The sequence below is a fragment of the Oratosquilla oratoria genome, chromosome 6 (genome assembly GCF_046742065.1).
Source record: "Oratosquilla oratoria isolate Oo_2021 chromosome 6, ASM4674206v1, whole genome shotgun sequence".
Classification (NCBI taxonomy): domain Eukaryota; kingdom Metazoa; phylum Arthropoda; class Malacostraca; order Stomatopoda; family Squillidae; genus Oratosquilla; species Oratosquilla oratoria.
Window position 1 is genome coordinate 25239999 of NC_134782.1, and position 25790 is coordinate 25265788.

General features: G+C 40.0%; 1 protein-coding gene across 1 annotated transcript in view; it reads left to right on the top strand.

Annotated features, from left to right (window-relative positions):
• Positions 1–21882, top strand: part of LOC143026360 (uncharacterized) — an 84789-nt gene extending 62907 nt beyond the window's left edge. The window contains exon 2 of the mRNA XM_076186619.1: positions 21277–21882. Within this exon, the coding sequence (XP_076042734.1) occupies positions 21277–21755 (479 nt within the window). The 3' untranslated portion in view covers positions 21756–21882. The remainder of the gene's footprint in view (positions 1–21276) is intronic.
• The last annotated feature ends 3908 nt before the right edge of the window (positions 21883–25790 follow it).

Below are 25790 nucleotides of genomic sequence, written 5' to 3' on the forward strand. Positions count from 1 at the left end.
AACCCTTAGGGACCTTTTGCGGAACCTTAGGGTTCCGGGGAACCCTGGTTGAGAAACGCTGCTCTAGTGGTACGATCAATATAAACTCGTAATTATTCTGTAAGTCGGCAGTACAAGAATCAAAAACTTAAATCAGGATGATAAGAAAAATATGTATAGAATTTAGCACAATAGCGAGAGAGTTTATGATGTAATAACTGCTTCAAAAGTTTTCTGTTAGAGATAGACAGAAAAAATAAAACAAATAAACAAGAAATCAGAACTGTAAGAAGGCAGTTACAGGGTTGGGATGGTCTACACTTATCTCTATTGACATACAGAACCTTCTTGCAACATAAATCTAAAACAAGATAACAGGCAGATATGAAAGACCCTGCCTAGACAGGTAGTCATCTTGTGTGAAAGCCATATCTCAAGACCGACTTGCATGTTGTTGTTGTTGTTGTTGTCGTTCCCTAGACTGTCTGTCCGAGCAGTCCCGTCTCCCCAAGGAATGCCATAGCCGAACAAGGTAGGCGTAGCTCCTCTTGGGGATCGGTGCCACCTGCGTAGAGCCGGTGGCCAGGGGTGGTTGCTGCCGTTTGGTCTGCTAATCACATTTAAGGTCCTGGAGCTGCAGCGTCTACGTCGTGGGACCACCCCCCAACTTCCATGTTGTAGATTCAGTTGGTCTACTGTTGGTTGAGGGCGTGGCGTGACCACTGGTTCAGACCAGTAAAGTCAGTCACCACTGACGACTCAAGTTCGGCGGCCGAGACTCCGTCGCCTGTTCCGACGATCTCTTATACACGCTCGGATGCAAGCGATCTAGCAGATAGCCTTAAGTAGGCAGCTCTTGCTGGAAGACCACTGCCAGAGATTTTGATTGGACAGAAGTGCTTCAAGAACACAACACGACTGAAGGTCTTACGGGAGACGTACCTTGATGGTTGAAAATATGAATATAGACAGAATCTGAGTCGACCACGAGAGTTTATAAAATATCGATCATCAGGAGGATATTGTACCTTACCGACCACACGAACCACTTTGAACTACTGGCTTTTAGCTGAACAGCTGCCCAGGATGTAACACTTCACCCCATACCATACAACACATAATGGAAGACTGCATTATACACAATCATGCACGCAAACAACACAACATACGCTCTATAAAGGATTTGTGGGAAAACCCAGTTTCGGCTATGGCATTCCTTGGGGAGACGGGACTGCTCGGACAGACAGTCTAGGGAACGACAAGAACAACAACAACTGGCTTTTAGCTAAATAACATTTCAGTCCAAACAAATCACCTTGCCCAGGAACTTTCTTTTGTGTTCGACGTGATAAACCTTGACATCCGACACACTTCGATCGCTGTTGTGTCATTTGGGTAACCAACCGTGCAGGCCATGCCTAGGTAAAAACAAGAAGAGAAATATTCTCTAATCTAATGAAGGAAGCTAAGTAGTACTGTAAAAAGTACCAAATGGTATTGCTGTTAATGGATTACGTGTTCACTTCCAACGTAGGTACGAGCATCACTCAGAAAACAAATAGATATCTGCGACTGGTACTGTACCTAAAAGCATTAAAAGTCTAAAATTATTATCTTACCAAATAGAACTTTACCATGTATTTGTGTGTATATGCAATATACACACACACATATATATATATATATATATATATATGTGTGTGTGTGTGTGTGTGTGTGTGTGTGTGTATGTGTGTGTGTGTGTGTGTGTGTGTGTGTGTGTGTGTGTGTGTGTGCGTGTTTGTGTATACTCGTACATATGTATGTATGTATACATATATATATATATATATATATATGTATATATATACAGTATATATATATATATATATATATGCATATCAAATCAGCCATCCTGAGTTCATTATTGAACAAAGACAAAGGTCTCTTTCATAGCATTGTCGGATTCACACGACCGCGCCAACCTCTGCCACGTCATTCCTGCAAATTTTTCTTTCTCGTCTCTCCACCTTTTGTCTGGTTTCCATCTCTCACGCTTCCCGTCTCGCGGCGTCCACTCATAGCACACTTGCTCCATTGCTCATCAGTCGTTTGCGCTAACTTACCTGCCCAATTCTACTTCATCTCTTTTACCGCCTTCACAATATCTTTCACTCTTGTCTGCTCTCTCACCCAACTTCGTTATTCCCATAATTTATCTCTCCATTCTCATCTGTGCATTTCTTTGCTTTGTCTTCATCGTATTCGTCAGTTTCCAAGTCTCACACCCATAGATTATTGCTGGCAGAATGCATTGATTGTAAACATTACGTTTCAAATATAAAGTTAGAGAGCCTCTTAGAATTTGATTATATTTACCAAACACTTTTCAACCAACTGTAATACGCCTCTTCCTTTCATTAAAATGATCTTTGGTCACTTTCTCCATCTGGCCTAAATAATTATACTCGTACTCTTTCCCTTCTTCAAGACTCTCACCATCGATTATAATATCTTTACTTTGAACTTTCGTGTTGAACATTTTTAAACCTACTTTGAGAATTTCCTTGTTCAGATCACTAAAGATACCTTGTAAGTCTTCTGCTCGTTCTGAAACAAGAATAATATAATCCGTAAATCTTAGTTAAAATATTCACCATTAACCTTCAAAGCTTTCTCTTTCCAACTCAACCTTCTGAAAATCCCTTCCAAGTAAGCTATGAATAATTTGAGTAAAATTGTATCGCCTTGCCGTATTCCTTTCTAGATCTTGATTTTTCTGTATCTTTATGTAGTCGAATTAAAGTGGTACCTTTCGCATAAATCTTTTCTAGAACCCTTGTAATCGGTTCCTTTGCTAAACAAAGAGATATATAAGAAACTGTGCTCAACTTATATCTCTCTTAATAGCGCAGTGGTTTAAGTCACTGTTCACTTGTTACATCTCAGCTAGGTTCGAGTCCTTGGCTTGACTACATATAAATTTCCGTATATGCTTCCGTCGAGCTCCTTGTCAGTCTCGATCGTGATGGCATAGAATTAAAGTGAAAGATTAATGAGGTTGAAAAAGATTAATATCTGTGTACTGGGGACCATTCAGTGTGTGTGTATAATACTTTCCCATGCGTATATACTACCAATTGTACTATCATAGCGGGGATAGGTTGAGCATAAAATTTGTGTATATGTATGTAACTCGAGCACACAAATATAGGAAACTGTGCTCAACTTTTATCTCTCTTGATAGCGCAGTGGTTTAAGTCACTGTACACTTGTTACGTCTCAGCTGGGTTTGAGTCCTTGGCTTGACTACGCATCAGTTTCCATACATGCTTCCGTCGGGCTCCTTGTCAGTCTCGATCGTGATGGCATGGAATTGAATTGCAAAATTAATGTGGTTGAAAAAGAGTAATATATATATATATATATATATATATATATATATATATATATATACATATATATATATATATATACATATATATATACATATATATATATACATATATATATATACATATATATATATATACATATATATATATATATATATATATTATATATATAGTATATATATATATATATATGCATATGTGTGTGTGTGTGTGTGTGTGTGTGTGTGTGTGTGTTAATATATGTCTGTACGTATTCATGTATGTATAACCCTATACATACGTATGCTTTTGCATAACCGCGGGTAATGCTACAACACCTTTTGTCGCCCAACTTTTCCTTCGTCTTCAACCTTTTGCTATTCTAATTCCTCCTTCATACTTATTTGCTCTCCCCTCTCATAAAAACAAACAATCTCCCTTCTCACTCTAATTTCCCTTTTGTATTCCTATCGCTACACTAATCAACGTTTTTCTAATTTCGTCTGACTCCTTTTTTCCGTCCTTATCTTTCATCACTGCATAGCTTCCCTTTCGCGTCTAATTCCCCTTTTTATTATTACTTCTTTCGGTACTTCCTCTTTATTTCTTTTGTCCCTATTCTTCCCCTCTAATCAACATCACTTTATCTTTTTTTGTACAAAACATTTCAGTATATTAGAAATATCATTGCCTCTCAAACCTCGTTCTTGGCTGTTTCACTCCTGCTTTGTGAGTCTTTTCATGTGCGCGTTCTCGTTACCGTACCTGTTCACTGTTTCTGGTCCTTACTCTTCTTCTAAGACCTTCTAGACCCTTGGGGCTCTTCGTCGGCCCTTCTCCCCTTACCTACGGGTCCTGCGTCTTTCCATTGAGTTATTTTATCACTTCTCGTCTCAAAATTCCTTCCCAATAAGCGCACTGTCTCGCCCACTCCCCAACACCACCAGTGCGCAGAGTTCGTCCATTCCCGGTGACTTATCCCACTGTCACCCATTTATGCCCGGATTTCTCCCTCAATTGAATAAAGGCAACTAGTGTTAGATAGAATAACATACTCTGGTGTTAGTTAGAGTCAAATCATCTTGATATTAGCTTGAATGAAACTCCTTTGGTGTATTCGGCACCAAATAGATGATTCGAGATGATCACCCATGAACGTCAGTAGGGTCTTCTCTCAACTGAATAAAACCGTCTAGCATTAGTTAGAATGAATGCTTCTTTGTATCAGCAGGAACTGAATTCCTAGGTGTTGTACAGGAATAGTTGGGTTGAGCTATTTCGTTCGAATAATCCACCGCTCCCTGAACAAACCTTGCTAAACCATCTCTGTCCGGGTGGTCTGGTCTTCAAAGCAGTCATATTAGTTCTTGAAGTTTTTGGGTTCGAGGCCTTTGAGTTACGGTTTTCTTCAAGAGGACTTGGGGCTGAGTCGCCCTTGCAATTTTCCCAGACTCCTTCGCATTTAGTTTCGGTAAGGCACCGGGGGTGGAAGACGATTCCTGTAACGTATAGGTGGGAAAACCGGTGGTGATTAAAACCTTTTTCACAGTGACTGGAAGATTATTGCGTTACAGCCACATCCTTCGCGCGAAAGTTTTCGACACTATAGATGCAATACGAGAACTTAAGAAAGAGAGAACGAAAAAAAAAAAAATCTTCACCCATTGTGGGCTACCCTCTCATCCCCCTCTCCCTTCATCGTTCCTATAACCCCAACCCCCAACTCGGCTCGTCACCCCCTTCTGACCATAAGCAAGGGTGACAGGATTAATTATACAGCTTATTTGTTTGATGAGGGATTTCTTATCGTCTTCCACTTTATGACTCGAGCCACTCGGGATTTTAATTGCCTTTAATGATGCTTCTTACAGCGGGTGATGTTTGCTGTTTAGTTAGTTAGCGCTCACTACGTGCTGGGAGTTAAGCTTCTTCGTGAGGTGGCGTCCTGCCATCCCTGCCCTCGATCTAGTTGAATTAAATCCTCTGGGGTTAACCAGAATAGAATCTGTGAAGCTTGTCGCCGTCATCAATGTTTTTGCCACGTTGATGTTCCCTTTACCGTTCGTTGTCTTTTATGATTTTAAACTGTTATATTCATCTAAAGGAAATCACTCCACTAAGCAAATAGGTCAAAAACAATTTCAAGCCAACCTTGGTTACCTTTTTCGTTTTCTCAAATGACTCGTTTATTCAAACTGTCGCCAGGCGATTTTATTTAATTGGAACCCCCCCCCTTCCTCAGTAAAAGGGCTAAAACTATCTCCAGCCTACTTCGTTTGATTAATTCTTTCGTTGTGTCTTTTCTGACTTCGTTTACTAAGCTAATATCACCAAACGATTTTATTTAACGGAAAGAAACGACGTAGCAGAAGTACCGAACCGAATAAAATCGTCTGTCAGCGGAAGGAAAAGATAGGTTTTTTTAAGTTGCAAAGAGGCCTTTAGGTCTCACTATAAAATCTGGTGCAGACATTGGCTCAGACAGTTACTGATGACTACCATTAGCCACAGCTATTTCAGCAGGTAGGGTTTAGGTGAATTCTTCTGCCGTAGTTGAACTGTTCTTGGTTGTAAGATATTCATAAAAGCTGAATAATATGTGTACATTGTATTCCTCATAGACCTGAAGTCTGGGTGTCTCAGCCTTGTAGGTAAATACTTGTTTCAATATTATTCCACTGCCTGATATTCATATAATGCACGCCAAACCATCCATATAGAAAAACAAAATTATTTTATGCAAAAGAAAATTATCATTCTATTCCTAAAATATGATAAATTTAGTTTACTTGACAGAGATGAAAATTTATCAGTCGAGTAATTATGAACAAACATTTCTTTACGCCTTACATTGTTATCTTCATCGTATTAGAAATCAAATCCTTCTCAGTTATGAATTCTTTATCTAGTTATCCATCCGTATGAATTTCTAGACGGCAAAATTAGCTTAAGGAAAATTGTTATATTCAATGTCGATTATTGGATCAAGTTATGATACTCGTAACATGGCAAGACAAGCGATGTTGAGTGATAATTGTTCCCTTAGTGACTAGCCAGGCCAGGACGAAAACAACATATTTGCGTTCGCTACTCTTTAATCCCAAGGATAAAGCCTCCTAGACAAGATGACCAAAGTAGAGAAAGCTTGTTTTTTTTCATAGACCAACTGAGATAATTTTTGGAAATCATTTAAAGATAAACAAATCTCTCTTATCAAATCAGACGTGAAAACAGATAATCCAGAATTACCTGAAGAGAATCTGTTCTTTAGTGGCCAGATGCCATCGTCGACGAGAGCACTCTGTGTCGTTTTCGTTTCCGTCGAACTTCACCGCGACATGACGTCAGAGCGTACTTGGCGGGTCCCCTATCAGGCAACTTACACTCTCCTAATTATAGTCCTTACTGTCACTACCCGCCCCTTATCGATGGCATCGCTCCCCATTTGTTACTATTATCAGCATCACCACCACCATTGCCATCAGGTGGACAGCTGCATCGCTCTCAATATCTACCCATCTATACCACTACTTGTTATGTTGTAATAATCAGCGCCTTCGCGCAAACGCTATCACGCCAGACAACAAATAACGATTCCATTCAACTGGTGAGTAACGCCATATGGTCACTAATACCTGACGCTAGAATCCCATTATTCAATTTGTTTTAATCAAAGGGAGGTTCCCCTAAGCCAGACTTTACAGATTATTTTCTGGTCGATATTTTATTACTCAGCTGAATGAAATCGCACGGAATAAGCCATAAGAAATATAAGATAAAATCATTTGCCAAATACACACACATGCGAACGCACGCACGCGCACACACACACACACACACACACACACACACACACACACACACACACACACACACACACACACACACACACACACACACACACACACACATACACACACACACACACACGCACACGCACACACACATACACACACACACAAATACGTTCGCGCGCGCTTTTTTCAGATTGAAAAACCAGCGTCCGTTACAGCAGTTAACAAGCGATCTCATTCAACCGAATGCCAGACACCCGGGCCTGAACGGGATCCTCATCGACCGAGACCCCGTGCTGCTATCATATCTGGTACTTAGCTGAGTAATGTCTGGCTCTTGATACATAATGACCTCCAAAGTACGTTTCCGTAATTGAAAGGTGCTAAGCTTTGAGGACTACGTTACAATGTACTACCTACTGAACACGGTGACGCTATTTGGATTTTTTCTTTTTATACCTAACGGCAGACAATGATTTAGTAACCTCAAGGAATGAGTTAATCATACTTAAAGAGTTGAAGTATTTTTGGTTAGCCATGACGATAGGGTAATGCTCCTCATGCATGTTTTCTTGGCTGGTATCAGGGGATTTCATTCAGGTGGAAGGACATCACCAAGGCGAAGGAATTAGTGACAGAGAAAGAGTAAAACTAATTAAATGAATTAAGGGACCCGGCCATTATCTAATGACAACAATTACATTGTCAAAAATCACCTTTTTTCTTGGTTTCCATGCCAACCAAAAAATTCTCAAGATGCCAGAATCAATAAGAATGTTTAAATACATACATACATACATACATATACCAAGGCTTCTTCTCCCTTACAAGGGAGGTAGCCCCAAAAAAAAAAAAATGTAAAAAAAAAAAAAAAAAAAAAGTTTAAATAAAATGAATACATGTTAACTGCGCATTTGGGGGATGAATTCCCACTAAATACAAGTTATCTCGCCATGCAGGACCTCCTGCAGCTACGTCTCTAGTGTCAAACAAGACCACTAAAACGCCACTAAATCACTATGTAGCTTCCGCCCACCTGTGAACATTCCGGGGAGCCAGAGGGCGGCAGGTTGCATGCGAGGCTGATAACATCAACAAGCCTCCTGCCGTCCCACTCACCTACCACCACCACCACCACCGCCACCGCCACCACCACCACCACCACCACCAACAACAACAACACCACCACCACCATAACCACCACCACCGCCACCACCACCACCACCACCACCACCTGGTTGACTCCAGGCAGTTTTATTCAGCTGAGGAAAGAGCCTTCAAAATACACACACACACACACACACACACACACACACACACACACACACACACACACACACACACACACACACACACACACACACACACACACACACACACACACACACACACACGCACACACACACATACACACACATACACACACATACACACACACACACACGCACACACACACACAAACACACACACACACACACACACACACACACACACACACACACACACACACACACACACACACACACACACACACACACACACACACACACGCACACGCACACGCACACGCACACCGGCCCGACCGTGCAGTGGTACCATTCTCGTCTCGATTTAGCGAACCGAGTTCGAGTCCCGCCTACGGCTGGAAAACGTCAGGATGACTGCAAACGTGGTATACCAATACTTCTGTCCCGAGGAAGTTTATAAACTCCTATCCAACATGTATTGGTGTTACCACTACTTCGCTTAGCAGGAAGCTCATAATTCATGCTCGTGATGGTAACATACGAAAACACATGACACAATTCCACAACTATAATCCCACAAGACAAGACTTAGTTAACAATACAAAAACATTCAAACGCTGCAACAATAAAAAAAACAGTATATTCTCGAGAAAGTCTACATTTCACAGCACACATGGATCATTAGTATACAAATAAACACATTACACACTATACCTCTAAACAAAGATTCTGTCGCACTCTGACAAAGAACCATAACCACACAGCCACCCCACCCGGACATTATTGCACGTAATAACAACTAACACCTTTCCCAGCCCCACCCACTCCTTCTCCTGACTCTAACTTCACCTGGTTCCGCCCCAGGTACTCACACAGTTCCAACTAAATATATATATATATATATATATATATATATATATATATATATACGTATATATATATATATATATGTATATATGTATATATATATATATACAAATATATATATATATATTATCATCATTGTTATTAACATGATCATCATCATTATTTTTGTTTTTATTATTATTAATAATAATGGTGATATTGTTATTATTATTATTATTATCATTATTATTATTATTATTATTATTATTATTATTATTATTATTATTATTATTATCATTATTATCATTATTATTGTTGTTATTATTGTTTTTATCATTATTTATTTTTGTTGTTATGATTTCAATATCATTATAATTATTGCTACTGTTTTTATTATCATTATTGATAACATTATTATTGTTGTTATTCGATCAAGTCTGATACCATATCCCTACAATCTTTTTATTCAAACATCCCCTCATGTTGCTGTAAATTACCATTTGCTCAGTGTTCAGGTCCTCTAGTATTAGTTCGGTGATCTAGAACCTCACAAAATAGAAAGGAATTCATACAAGGAAATATTTATTGTAGTCTACACTTCATCGATACAATTTTATTTAGGCCTTTTTCTTTCCATCATGATTACATCTGCTTCTATTATTGCTGTCAATACCTCATCAAGACCATTACTTCCTGGTACTATTATGACTTACATTGTTAGGAGTGGAAGTATTATGAAAAGCTTCAATAATAGTTCTTGTTGCTATGATAGTAATAGAATTAGTAATATTGACAGTGCGTTTACTATCACTATAATCTACACTAATACTTGTGGTGGTTTTGGTAGCTGTGCTAGTAGTAGCTAAAGCATTGTAAGGAGTGGAAGTATTATGAAAAGCTTCAATAATAGTACTTGTTGTTTTAATAGTAATAGAATTTGTAATATTGACAGTAAGTTTACTATCACTATAATCTACACTAATACTTGTGGTGGTTTTGGTAGCTGTGCTAGTAGCAGCTAAAGCATAGTGGGAGTGTATTCGAGTACAAGTAATAGTGATGAAAATATGGTATCTATATAAGATTAAAGTTCTTTGCCTTACCTTAGTTAATCGGTCTCTATGTGTGTAGCTCTAGATACAGCCACGATTTATGCATTAACTAGAGCCCGTGCAGATAATTTAATATTATGCGAGATTTAATAAAACACATTTGCTATGCAAACGTACAGGCTCCAAGCATTAACATAACTTTTACCAATAATATGGCCATTTCTTACATAATATTCGTAATAACGCGTCCGACTCTCACTCCGATTCGTTTAATTTCATTAAAATTCGTCTACAATGTCAAGGTCCTAATCAAATTCATAAATACTACCGTAATGAATTTATTACCCCTATACCATCACACTTCCATTTTTTTTTTCAGTTTCTTTTTTTTTACCACGCTTTTTGTAATCTTTACGTGTATATATTTTTCTAGTCTTTACTTTTTTCTGTGTTTTTTCTTTCTTTTTTCTCCACTCCCACCACCACTCTAGGTACGTACCAGCACTACCACCACCACCATTATAAGTACGTACCAACACTACCACCGCCACTATAGGTACGTACAAACACTACCACCACCACTATAGGTACGTAACAACACTACCACCATCACTATAGGTACGTACCAACACTACCACCACCACTATAGGTACGTACCAACACTACCACCACCACTATAGGTACGTACCAACACTACCACCACCACTATAGGTACGTACCAACACTACCACCACCACTATAGGTACGTACCAACACTACCACCGCCACTATAGGTACGTACCAACACTACCACCACAACTATAGGTACGTACCAACACTACCACCAACACTATAGGTACGAACCAACACTACCACCATCACTATAGGTACGTACCAACACTACCACCACTACTATAGGTACGTACCAACACTGCCACCATCACTATAGGTACGTACCAACACTACCACCACCACTATAGGTACGTACCAACACTACCATCACCACTATAGGTACGTACCAACACTACAACCACCACTATAGGTACGTACCAACACTACCATCACAACTATAGGTGCGTACCAACACTACCACCACCACTATAGGTGCGTACCAACACTACCACCACAACTATAGTTACGTACCAACACTACCACCACCACTATAGATACGTACCAACACTACCACCAACACTATAGGTACGTACCAACACTACCACCACAACTATAGATACGTGCCAACACTACCACCACCACTATAGGTACGTACCAACACTACCACCACAACTATAGGTACGTACCAACACTACCACCACAACTATAGATACGTGCCAACACTACCACCACCACTATAGGTACGTACCAACACTACCACCACCACTATAGGTACGTACCAACACTACCACCATCACTATAGGTACGTACTAACACTACCACCACCAGCACTATAGGTACGTACCAACACTACCACCACAACTATAGGTACGTATTAACACTACCACCACCACTATAGGTACGTACCAACACCACCACCACCACTATAGGTACGTACCAACACTACCACCACCACTATAGATACGTACCAACACTACCACCAACACTATAGGTACGTACCAACACTACCACCACAACTATAGATACGTGCCAACACTACCACCACCACTATAGGTACGTACCAACACTACCACCACCACTATAGGTACGTACCAACACTACCACCATCACTATAGGTACGTATTAACACTACCACCGCAACTATAGGTACGTACCAACACTACCACCACCACTATAGGTACGTACCAACACCACCACCAGCACTATAGGTACGTACCAACACCATCACCATCACTATAGGTACGTACCAACACTACCACCACCACTATAGGTACGTACCAACACTACCACCACCACTATAGGTACGTACCAACACTACCACCACCACTATAGGTACGTACCAACACCATCACCATCACTATAGGTACGTACCAACACTACCACCACCACTATAGGTACGTACCAACACTACCACCACCACTATAGGTACGTACCAACACTACCACCACCACTATAGGTACGTACCAACACTACCACCACCACTATAGGTACGTACCAACACTACCACCACCACTATAGGTACGTACCAACACTACCACCGCCACTATAGGTACGTACCAACACTACCACCGCCACTATAGGTACGTACCAACACTACCACCACCACTATAGGTACGAACCAACACTACCACCATCACTATAGGTACGTACCAACACTACCACCGCCACTATAGGTACGTACCAACACTACCACCACCACTATAGGTACGTACCAACACTACCACCACCACTATAGGTACGTACCAACACTACCACCAACACTATAGGTACGAACCAACACTACCATCAATACAGTTATCACACCACCACGCTATCTATTCGTCACCTGTTACCATAACATTTTGAACAAATCATCGCTGTACCCCTGCAAACACTTATCATTGGTAACAAACCCACAAACTCCTGATCTATCAAAACCCACTCCGGTTCCTTTCACGACCCTCCTTGTGTTCTGTCCCGTGAGACAGCAACTGACTTAACAAGCAACGCGAAGACACGAGAAACAAACAAACCAAAAAAGGTAACAAGCAAATGCACACAAATGCAATTTACCGGCAGTAACAGCAGACACACAGCGCAAGGAACCAATCACAATTCGCCAATCAATTCGTCCTTATCGCGGAACTGGACGACTGACACCGGACTAGTGATAGACAGGTGAGAGACGGACGGGCGCTGGGTTGGCGAGGATGCGGGTAAAAGAAGACAGGTAGGATACCAAAGGACTGGGTACCTGGTCTAGGTAACAGGTACCTCGCCATGGGCGAAGAGTACGCACCCGTGATAGGTACTTAACAGGTACTGACACGTCGTAAGAATGCACCGAAAGACATATGACAGGTACCTGTGTAGGAACGAGGGAGACGCGTGTAAGACAAGTACTAGACTTGTACGGGCACGTCATAAGGAACCATCGTATGGGGTGATGGTGGAGTGGGGGGTTGTCGTTGTGGTAAAGTGGTGTCGATGCTACCCAGAAGCATTATGAAAAGACTGAAAGAACACTCTAGCTCGACAATGGAATAACATAAGAACATAAGAACATAAGAATGAAGGAGACTGCAAGAGGCCATAAGGCCTACACTAGGCAGCTCCGTATCCATCACCACCTGTCATCCCCATCCATAAAGTTGTCTAATCGTTTCTTAAAACAACTGATAGTTTCAGCGCTTACTACATGGTTACTAAGTCTAAGGTAGAAAAAGGGAAATATTTGTTCTGAGGAGAAGCTCGAGTGGGGATCGCCACACACTGAAAGCTCATCTGTACTCATGGAAGCCTCCACTGTTCTATGCCCTATGTCATAGGTAATCTCTGGGGTTTGAACTCGAGTCCAAGAAGTTACAAGGTGAGCGTGAAGCTCAACAAACCGCGACGGCTTATGTGTGTGTTATGTGAGAATCGTGTCACCTCTGTCGGTTAAGTTTTATTTATTGAAGACAATGCAGCAATTTATGAAATACCCTTGGCACAAAGGCATAGTATAATCATACAAGTTCTCTGTCGAGACAATATCTACATTAAAGGTACACTGAAGGAACGAACTAACTCAGTAAGTGAGAGAGAGAGAGAGAGAAAGAGAGAAAGAAAGAAAGAGAGAGAGAGAGAGAGAGAGAGAGAGAGAGAGAGAGAGAGAGAGAGAGAGAGAGAGAGAGAGAGAGAGAAAGAGAGAGAGAGAGAGAGAGAAAGTAAATTTAAAAGTTCCAGAGTTGCAAAATGCAGTTTCGAATGGACAACGCAGGATGTCCTTCGTTGAGTTTTAAGATGAGGGACGTCAGATTAGGACATGAAGGCACCCAGAACGAGGGAAGGTGGACAAAGGGCGTGGTACTTACGGCGAAGGAGGTGAGATTAGGGCGCGGGACTTACAAGGAGGCTGGGATCAAAGTGAGGAACTTCGGGTAAGAAGCTACGGGGCTTAGAGTGACCAGGGTGTTCATATGGGATTCCGGGGCCAACTCAGGGATGCAGACTCTCCGGTCGAAGACACCAAAGGTCTCAGCGAAAACTAAAACGTCCTATTCAGTGCAACGTAGCCTAGCCTGGAAAGCTTCCAGCAGAGGTACAAACGAGGTGGACGGATGAAGGCGTCTGGAGGTGGACAGCGGGTCGCGACCGCTGTGGACCCTGGTTACCGGTCTCAATAAGGTCCAACCTGTTCCCGGACCAAGAAGATGGGTGGGGGTTTGTGTTCAGAAAGAGAAAGAGAGAAAGAGAGAGAGAGAGAGAGAGAGAGAGAGAGAGAGAGAGAGAGAGAGAGAGAGAGAGAGAGAGAGAGAGAGAGAGAGAGAGAGAGAGAGAGAGCGGAGAGGCGTCGGAGAGAGCGGAATAATCCCAGACCCACCGCACTAAGCAGCTTAGCCTAAGTACTTGCCTCGCTCTCCTTAAGGACCCTATGAGATAATGACTCCTGCGTACTTATCGCAGATTCCTAAATGGCCCTTGTCCCCTCTCTTGCCCTCCTCCTTCTCCTCCTATTCCTCCTCCTCTTCCTCTACAAGTACCACCTCCATCAGTCACCACCTTAACCACCTCCACCACCATCATCGCTTCCTCCCACACCTCCTCCTTATCCTCCTCCTCCTTTCATTAAAGTCTCTCATAGGAGGTTACTAAGTAAACTAGAATCCTATGGTATAGTAGGTTATATTCACCGATGGATTTCTATATGGCTGTCTGGTCGTAAGCAATGTGTTGTTCTGAGTGGAAAATGCTCAGGCTGGCATTGTGTAACAAGTGGAGTGCCTCAGGGCTCTGTGCTAGGTCCCGTACTCTTTCTGATATTAAATTTATAGCCTGTATGAATATATAAAGTGGAAATTATCAAAATTCGCGGATGACACCAAAATTGCAAATAAGATATCCATAACACAACAACAATAGTTACAAAATTATTTCAACACTTTATGCAAATGGGTAAAAAATTCCTAGATATTTTCAATATAGGTAAATGTAAAGTACATCATATTGGTAAAAGTAATGTCCAGGCCAATTACACGATGAATGGTGTACAAATAGCAAGTGTAGAACAAAAGCAAGACCTTGGTGTTGTGACCTCAAACCAAGCAAACAGTGCTCGGAGGTAATTAAAACTGCAAATAAATTAACTGGATTTATAGGTAAAGCTTTCGTGTTTACAACTGAAGAAATTATTCTGTATACAATGCGCTAGTCATACCTAGCCTAGAATACTGTGTACAGCGCTGCTCTCCTTATTACAAGAAGGGTACTCAGAAGTTCGAAAGAGTGCAGCGTAGAGTAACGAAGCTCACACTCAGGTTGCGGAACAAGCCGTATGAAGAGCGCTTAAAAGAATTAAATTTGTCTAATCTCTCGTAACGGAGAATAAGGGTTGATCTAATTGAGGTCTTCAAATTTGTCAAAGGAATTGAAAACATGGACGTGGAAAAATATTTCAAAATTGACACCTCCAACGCAACTAGGAATAATGAATGCAAGATTGTAGGAAAACGGTTTCAGACAGACGTGGCGAAATACTCTTTCTTTAATCGCGTTTTTAATATATGGAATGGTCTGCCATCCAACGTCATTGGTTCTTCCGCTGTTGAGGTATTCAAAGAATGTCTAGACATTTACTTAGCTACAAATCCCCGACTAGAATTATTCACTTTAAGATAGGTTAAAAAATCAATGATAGATTAAGTGTCAGGACAGGCTTGTAAGAACCAATAGGTATTTTCTGTTTGTTTGTCCATGTAAATACATGTAACCCCTTATCTTACTCCTCCTCCTTCTCCTCCTCCTCCTCCTTCTGATTTCGACTTATATGCACTTAGAAGCCATTCTAACAGTTTGGCTCAGGGCTATTGTTCAATATCAGTATTCAGCTCCTTCGATCCTGTGATGTGTTTTGCAGGTCTCTGTCCTTCCTGCCAAGCCGCAAGAGTTTATGCTCAGTTAGAAGGTGAGCAACGAGGGGAAAGAGGTGTCTCGTGCTCACCCAGTTGAATAGAGTCTTCTGGTGTCAGCCAGAATAAAATGTCTATAAGATACGTTACTATGTTGAAAGGATCAACCCTTAAGATGCCTTTAACAACTCCATTATTTACTCCATCTGCCAAGAGGTGATTTTATTCAGTATACTGGTATAACACTTTGAAACTAAATAACAAATTTGAGAATCATTTATTTCCCAGTGTCGGTAAGAAGGCTGGGTTTTCGGGTGACGTCATGTCGTCGCCTTCGGAATCGTCGTCCGAGGTGTCTCAAGTTTGCTGAAGGACGCCGTTAACCCCAACCAAATTCTTTTGTAGATTTTTTTATTCTGGCTACCGACAGATGGTTTTAATCAGCTGAGGAGAGGACACTCGTGTTGAAGGATCGGAGACTCAGTTAATCCCCTCCCTATGATCACACCTACGAAAGGTTTCGTTCTGGCTAAAATCCAGAAGGATCCAAGTCAGCTGAGAGGTAGCACCTCGCCCTGAAGAGGTTAGTGGCCGAGTTGTTTCACAGGTCCTCCTTCGAGTGGTGCGGATGCAGCTTACTCGAAAACGACCCGCGGTTGTCTCCTATTTACTAGCGCCGGATTACAGACGCCCTTTGAGGTACTTAAGGACCCTAATACCCTAATGAGTCTTTGATAATTCGTCCTCACGGAGATGTCCTTTAGGAGGGAGATTACAACACCTGACGCCTTTATAAAGTTAATCAAGTGCATCGCCTTCCGACAAGATCCGTAGTTGCAGTCGCCTCGTCAGCTCACACTGCCCCGTTCTAAGAACTTGTTCTTGCTCACGCCAAGGTATTTCATTCAGCTTGAAGGAACCTCTTATTTAAGTGAGATCGATTGAGATGGATTTAGCGAACCTTATGTGCAAAATATGTTTAGAAATTAGTCTTTATTTCAGCATCTACTACACACAGCATAGATTAAACGTCCTGACTATTATCCAATGGTCTTTGTTAATTTAATCAAGTATACTTTCTACAGTATATAACCGACATTTACTTAAATATTACACCTGTGTATAAAAAAAGCAATGATGATGATAATCATGACATTGACAATAATAACAATGTCAATAACAATAATAACAATGATAATAATAATAATAATAATAATAATAATAATAATAATGATAATAATAATAATTATCATTATTATTATTATTATAAAAAAAGCAATGATGATGATAATTATGACATTGACAATAATAACAATGTCAATAACAATAATAACAATGATAATAATAATAATAATAATGATAATAATAATAATAATAATAATTATAATAATTATTATTATTATTATTATCATTATTATTATTATTATTATTATTATTATTATTATTATTATTATTATCATTATTATCATTATTATCATTATTATCATTATTATCATTATTATCATTATTATCATTATTATCATTATTATTATTATTATTATTACTATTACTATTACTATTACTATTACTATTACTATTACTATTACTATTACTATTATTATTATTATTATTATTATTATTATTATTATTAATTATTATTATTATTATTATTATTATTATAATTATTATTACAATTATTATTATTATCATTATCATTATCATTATTATAATAATAATAATTATAATAATTATAATAATTATAATAAAAATAGTAATGATTAGATAACTGAATGAACAAATAACTAAATAATATCTTATTTAGGAACATTACACAAGTTCCTCGAGATAAAGGAGCAGGCAACGATAGAATTTGAAGATGAACAGGGGGAGACAATTCTCTCCGATGTCCGTCTCACAGGACCACCACATGTAGGGTCCCGTTATTGGCCTTTGCCTGTATACATAACTGTGTACATGACTTCAGTTAAATGTAAACTCTGCACCACCTCTATACAAAGCGTGTCTTGATGAGGTTTGAGTGATTTGTACCGAGAAAGCAAGAGGAAGTCATTCATTAGAGGTCTTTCACGCCAGCCGAGATTCAATAATGTCTCAGTGAACATTCTTGTCACTGTGACAATCTTTACATACTTGGTTCTGGACAATTCTTAGTAAATTCACTCAGTGGATGTCACCATAGAGGTGTCAATACGTTTAGATCACATTGGTCTATACTTACGGAGAGCGTGGGTGCTGAGCGTACTAGAGGTGAGAAGCCAGAGCTAGGTGGTGCGAAACCCCAAGAGTCAACACGTGACGCCAGTAAAGGTATCGTGAAGCCTAAAGTCCGACCCCCCTCCCCCCCCTAGAATTCCACCAAAGTCAGTCATGCCACAGTAAATAATAGGTGAAGTGTTGAAAGAAGCGTGGCATATGGATTTCTTCTGCAACAGCCGAGACTTGCTTTGCAACCTCACGCATGACGTCATTCATGATAATCAGTGACGTCACTTGGCGTGTTTGCTCGGAATCACGTGATGGAAAAGTTCCACCTGACAAATATGGTTTGGTCCTCCTTTAGGTCTTCGTTTGTCCATATCTTTGTTTGTTTGTATGTTTGTCTGTAAATCGTTTGTTCTCTCGCTTCGTTCCGTCTAATTGTGTAACCCAAATTTCCCTTTTCTCGTAATGTTCATAGAAGTGAGCAATTTAATGTTCATTTTCTGTCTATTACAAAATTCTTCTTCTTCACCAAATCTAAATGCTGGTTTTGCTATTTCGACTAAACAAAATTCCCTTCTTGTATTTCTTTTTTACGTAAACAATTCAGATGTTTACCTTCCGATTTTCTTCTTTTCTCACGTCTAATTCTTCTCGGTTTCGTAAACAATGTACTTTTTATTTTACAATGTATACAAACCATGTTTATATTTTCTAACAATGGTTCCTATAATTCTTTTCGTAATGACGTAGATTCGTATCCAGAGGGGACTGTTATCCATTACTTTCACTAGCAGTCCCAACACGCAGTGATATGGTGACGTTTTTTTTTAATTAAAAGTATTTATTGATATACAGAAATTATATATCAAAAGGGGTGTATTAGCATGCTAATATACCCGCACAGACATATTTGAATAATTTATCTAATAGTTCAGCTTTACTTTTGTGAACTCTTTGACAATATTTATAGGGGTGTTGAAATATGTAAGACAGATGAGTGGACGGGTGGTGAGATAAATACAGGGAACCGTTTAGGGATTTATTCTGACGTTTCGTCCTTACCAGGACGTCCTTACGTGTACTTTGAAGAAGTCCTGGTAAGGACGAAACGTCAGAATAAATCCCTAAACGGTTCCCTGTGTTTATCTCACCACCCGTCCACTCATTTATAGGGGTGTATATGGTGACATTGTAGAAAACAATCAAATTATTTCATTGCTTTCTAGCTTTGTTCATGTGCATTTTCAAAGAAATCCTTCTTTCGTTTTCTCTCTCTCTCTCTCTCTCTCTCTCTCTCTCTCTCTCTCTCTCTCTCTCTTTCGCCCCTCCAGATCCTCTATAGAAGAAGATAACAATGAGGATTCTCCTTTTCACGCCGTCTTGAAGGAACTCGACACTTGAAAACTCTTCACCCATTCAGGATTATGAGGCTTCTGTCGGGTATAGGGATCATCGGTACTGTGCGAGGACACTAGGTTCCTCTCCAGAGGACACTGCAGTAATTCCCCTTCACCTGGTGGCCACCACGTATCCCAAGGGAATGGAATGTTTGAGCGTCAAAGCCGCAGTCACACCAAGCTTAAAGGCCCTTATACACCGTCAGTCATGATTGCACAGTCATCGAGATTGTGCAAGCAGTGTTTGGGCCACACACTATCAGTAAGATTGAGCAATCATTACTTACCTCTTGGAGTTTGTGGAGTTGGATGAACTCCCTCCAAAAGTCCTGAGTGTCCTGTGTGCTCGCCATGGTTACAAAGGAAAGACTGAGCTGTTGGCGCAATCATTGGCACTAACTATCACTCATGATGGTGTAACTACTATGCTTGAGCTTACAAAATCAAATCGTGTTGGAAATTCCTCAATCATCTGCGCAAACACTCAATCACACCCACTCACACAGGATATGCTGGCGCAATCATGAATATTGTGCAATCATGACTGACAGTGTGTAGGGGCTTTAAGACCTGTTCCCGACCACCTCCTTCGACTGTGGCACTTTTGTTTCTCTCGTGGTTAGCGTCAGGTAGTTATTTCATATTCGTCTATTTCATAACGGAGGAGAGTCATTCCAATTGCATCATTGTCTTGAATTCTTTTCATAAACAGAGGAACAGCACAAATCAACCTGGTCGCCGGTGGTCGGAAACAGGTCATAAGCTTGGTGTGACTGAGCCCTTAATGTTATGAACTACTGTTGCCTGTTCGGCTGATTCAGCTGATATGAATTTTCAACTGAGTCGCTTAGGTTGATTAGTAGTTCTAGATATACTACGTCTGTTCTGAGTTAATTCATAATAGAAATATTTCGTAATTTCATGAGGTCCGAATAAAGAAAAAAAAAAAAAAAAAACGAGGACTGTAAAACACCTACAAAAAGAGGGGAAAATCCCCACCGCTGGCAACATTTCTTTCTGCTGTTAAAGACTAATTGTACCTCAGTCTCAGATACTCACCAAAGCATTTAAGGCTTTGCGGGAAAATGATGTACATTGAGGGGCATAACGTATCTTCTGTTGATTTAATTACGTATGCATCGCGGTGAAATCATGACTTTGAATTTATGGTGCTATCATTAAGTATAATCATGTTTGCATTATTTTCTTGATAATGACTCGCTGTAGCATGTGCATTGTTCGTTCCTGTGTGCACAAGAGCGTGTGTAAACTCGCCTGACGTATACATACATATGTGTATGTGTGTGCAAACAGATAGGATCTTTACTAATGTACTCTGAATTGACCTTATCGTCTGGCGTTTACGCTAGGTGTTTACATTTTACCGAACAACTATTTGTTTAGAGACAACAATCATTAACGGTAACCACCCTTTCTGTCCCACAGGCAGGGCTGCCAGTCCACTGAAGGCTGAAACCACAAACAACAGTCCTCTGGGCAACCACAACCTCCACAACCACAATCTCCACATCAACAACAACAATAACACTTCGAACGGCAACGCGCCAAACGCGACCGTCACCAGCACCAACAACAACAACAACAACAATACAGCTTCTCCTTCGTCGGACAACTCCGCGTCGACGACCTCATCGTCGTCCAACACTTCGACGGCGTCTCAGGAGTCGACGGAGACGAAGAAGAAGCACCGTCGGAACAGGACGACGTTCACCACCTACCAGTTGCACGAACTCGAGAGGGCTTTCGAGAAGAGCCACTACCCGGACGTGTATTCCCGTGAAGAGCTTGCCCTCAAGGTCAACCTTCCCGAAGTCAGAGTTCAGGTAAGTCGTTATTGTTCTTCTTCTTTCTCCACCTTCTTGGCCTATCATGTGTCTGCGAGCGTGACGATCGTAAGCAGTTGACGATTCCTTGTTTATGCCGCGGAAACTTTCCAACAACGTCAAAGTAAGTGCGCGAATGAGGACTTCCATTGGAATAACGGAACTTCAGACTTCGGCCTTGTAACTTTCGATTGCTTGTCCAAGTTGCGTTAAGTTTCTACACTTAAAAGTTAGAAAGGGTGGACTTCTCCCCATGGATACACTCAATCCTGACAAAATAATCTACCTAATAAGAATTTCCACACATAACCACTGTATTTCAACGGAATAAGAATATTGGTTATATTGAGCTGACTACAAACTGCATGATGTTTTTGGATTAGTGTTTTGTTGGAAATAACCAGAACTTGTGAATATTATATTACAAAAAGAAAAAAAATGTAGTCAAAGAGGTGGTAAAGGAGAGATTTAAGGGGAGAAACAGAAAGGAGGGGAAGTTAAAGTAAAAAATGATCAGCATTCGAAAGAATGATGGACAGTGGAGCAGGTGTACCACTGACTGGACGCCAAGATGTGTGAAGCGCGTAAACAGACCAGAGAGAAGGTGGAGAGACGAAATAGAGAAGTTTGACGTAGCATAGGCTGGAGCAATCATGTTTTTCGTGGAATGACTGATATATATATATATATATATATATATATATATATATATATATATATAAATGTATATGTATATATATATATAAATATATATATATTGAAGTAAGGAGGACAAATGAGTTGAAGGGTGGTGAGGTAAGTACAGAGGACAGTTGGAGTTTCATTCACTGACGTTTTGTCCTTACCAGGACATTCTCAAAGTACATACAGTTTTAGAAAATACAAAAATTATATATTTCATCCTTGCCCTGTCCCTCTCCATTCGCCTCCATACCCTCATCCGACCTCTATACTTCTCTGGTGACTCCGACGATGCCGCATCTCCCCTCTGTCCACCTCACTGTTCTTATCCGTCCTTGTAGGGAAGAGGCCAAACGCAGAGTATGGGAGTCAAAAAAAAAAAAAAAAAAAAAAAAAAAAAAAAAAAAAAAAAAAAAAAAAAAATTATTGGACTCCCATACTCTGCGTTTGGCCTCTTCCCTACAGAGCTGTTGCAGTCATTACTGCTTTTACTCATCTTATCCGTCCTCTTGACCTCCTTGATGAAGGTACTTGCTGCTCCTGCTAAGTTTTTGAGCCGATCCCTATGGTCAATGTAGGGTATGGAAGCGATGTAAGGTGAGTTCCAACTCGCTAGTGGTTCATTTGGATCAATGTGGTCATCTTCTAGCTTGGAACAGGATAGATATGGTCCACAAAGGTCTAGCAAAAAAAAAAAAAAAAAAAAAAAAAAAAAAAAAAAAAAAAAAAAAAATAGTGAAGGCACCTTACATCGCTCCCCAACCCTGCATCAACCAAAGTTTGCAGGAGCAGCAAGCACCTTGATCATCAAGGATATCAAGAGGACGGATAAGAACAGTGAGGTGGACAAAGAGGAGACGTTACAGGGTCGGAGTCACCAGAGAAGTGGCGAATGGAGGACATGGCAAGTATGAAGTATAAAAGTTTGTATTTTCTAAAACTGTATGTACTTTGAGAATGTCCTGGTGAGGACGAAACATCAGTGAATAAAACTCCTACTGTTCTCTTTGCTTACCTCACCACCCTTCCACTCATATATATATATATACATATATATATATACACACACATATGTTGAAGTGCGTAAGACAGAATGAGTGGAAGGGTGGTGAGGTAAACACCAGGAACCGTTGGAGTTTTATTACTAAAGATTCGTCCTGAAAGGATTTCCTCAGAGGAAGTCCTTTCAGGACGAAACGTTAGTAATAAAATTACAACGGTTCCTGGTGTTTACCTCACCACCCTTCCACACTCATATATACTGTACATATATATATATATATATATATATATATATTGGTGGTAGCATTGGGAGGCGCTAAGAAAATGACAATGATGGGAGAGGAGAATGGAGGAGAAATAAGAAAAGATGAGGTGCAAGTAGCTCTGCAAATGATGAGAACAGGTAGGGCACCTAGGCAAGATGGATGTTGTGCAGTGTGTTTGAGGAAGGGCGGTACAGTAATAGTGGACTTGCTAGTGAGGTTGTTTAATGTGTCTAGGGAAGGGTAGGTTTGCCGGAGGACTACAGGAGTGTCTGTATAGTTCCGCTATACAAGGGAAAAGGGAGCAAGTGTGAATGTAATAGTTTCAGAGGGATCAGTTTGTTGAGTGTAGTTGGGGAGGCTTATGTGAGGGTTTTAATCAAGAGAGTTAGGAAAGGAACATAGGAAGTAATTGGTCAGGAACAATATCGGTTTAGGAAAAGGTGAGATTGCGTGGGTCAGATTTTTGTGGTAAAGCAGACCTATAAGAAAGCTTTAGGAAAAGGTAAGGATGCTTTTGGACCATTATGGATTTAGAAAAGGCTTATGACAGGGTAGACAGGAAGGCACTGTGGGAGGTTTTGCAAATATATGAGATTGGGGAAAGCTGTTAAAGCGATTCAGGAGTTTTTACGAGAAAAGTAGAGCCTGTGTTAGAATTGGAAATGGAGAAAGCGAGTAATTTGAGGTGGGAGAAGGACTGCATCAGGGATGTTTCATGTCGCCATGACTGTTCAATGTGTACATGAATAGATGTTGTATATATAAATAAAAAAATAATTATTATAAAAAAACTATAATAATGTATTGTTGAATACATTATAATAGTTTTTTTTTATAATTATCATTTTATTATTATTATGATTTTTTTTTTTTTTTGCATCCGACCTAGATATGGACCAAAAGGTCTCCTGTCGTCATGCTCCGCCTTTGTAATCCTTTGTAATATATATATATATATATATATATATATATATATATATAATATATATATATATATATATATATATATATATATATACATATATGTATGCAAGTATATATATATATATCATATATATGTATATATATATATATATACATATATATATATTATATATACTATGTATGTGTGTATGGATATATAGAGAGCAAAAGTTAGAAATGAAGTGAATTTTAGTTGAAGAAAAAGCATGTGCATATGTTAGTGCTCTTTGATCAACCAAAATGATGTTTTAGATGGCGTTTGATTCATTCATTTCAATCACTCATAAGTTTTTGTGAACCATCTTTTTCGCAAAAGTCTAATACCAACTACCAGTTATCTCTACACACCCCTGGAACACCAATTTCAACTCAGTTTATTTTTTTTCTCCTTTTGTACCATTTATTTTCTCAGCCACTGTGTTGCCCACTTACGCACTCATGTTTCTTTCCAACACTACTTTATCATTTTCTCTCGCTTTCTCTACCTCAATACTCTCCAGAAATTCTCCCCTACATATGGAAGAGGAGGGGAGAGAGGAGAGGGACGGAGAAATAGGAAGAGAGAGAGAGAGAGAGAGAGAGAGAGAGAGAGAATGAGACTGAGTGAGAATGGGAGGGAAAAAGAGAAGAAAAAAGAGCCAAAGAGGTGGAGAAGAGAAAAGGGAAGTATGAACGAGAGAGGGAGGAGAAGAAAGAGAGGAGAGAGGAGAGAGAGAAGAGGGTGGTAAAAGAGAAAGGAAATAGAGAAGAGAGAGGAAAGAGAGGAAATCAGAGAGAAATAAGAGAGAGGAAAGAGGAGAGAGATAAAATAGGAGAGGTATAGGGGTGTATAGGAGAGTAAGAAAAGATGAAAGATAATAGGAAGGATAGGAAGGAGAGGAGAGAGGAGAAATATAAAGAAAGAGAGAAGGTGATATAAGAGAGAGATAGATAAAAGAGACAGAAAATAAGAAAAAATAGGGAAGAAAATGTAATAGGAGAAGGGTAGATAGACAAAAGAGACAGAACATTGAATAGATAAATAGGGTAGAGGGGGAATTTAGGAGAGAGGGGCGAAGAAGAGAGACACGAAAAAGGAGAGAGGAGGGAGAGAGCGTATATGTATACAGAGCAAGTCAGGGAGATAGGGAGGGGTGAGTGAGGGAGGGTGAGTGGAGAAGGAGGAATGAAGAAGTGAAGGAGAGGATAAGAGAGGGAGAGAAGG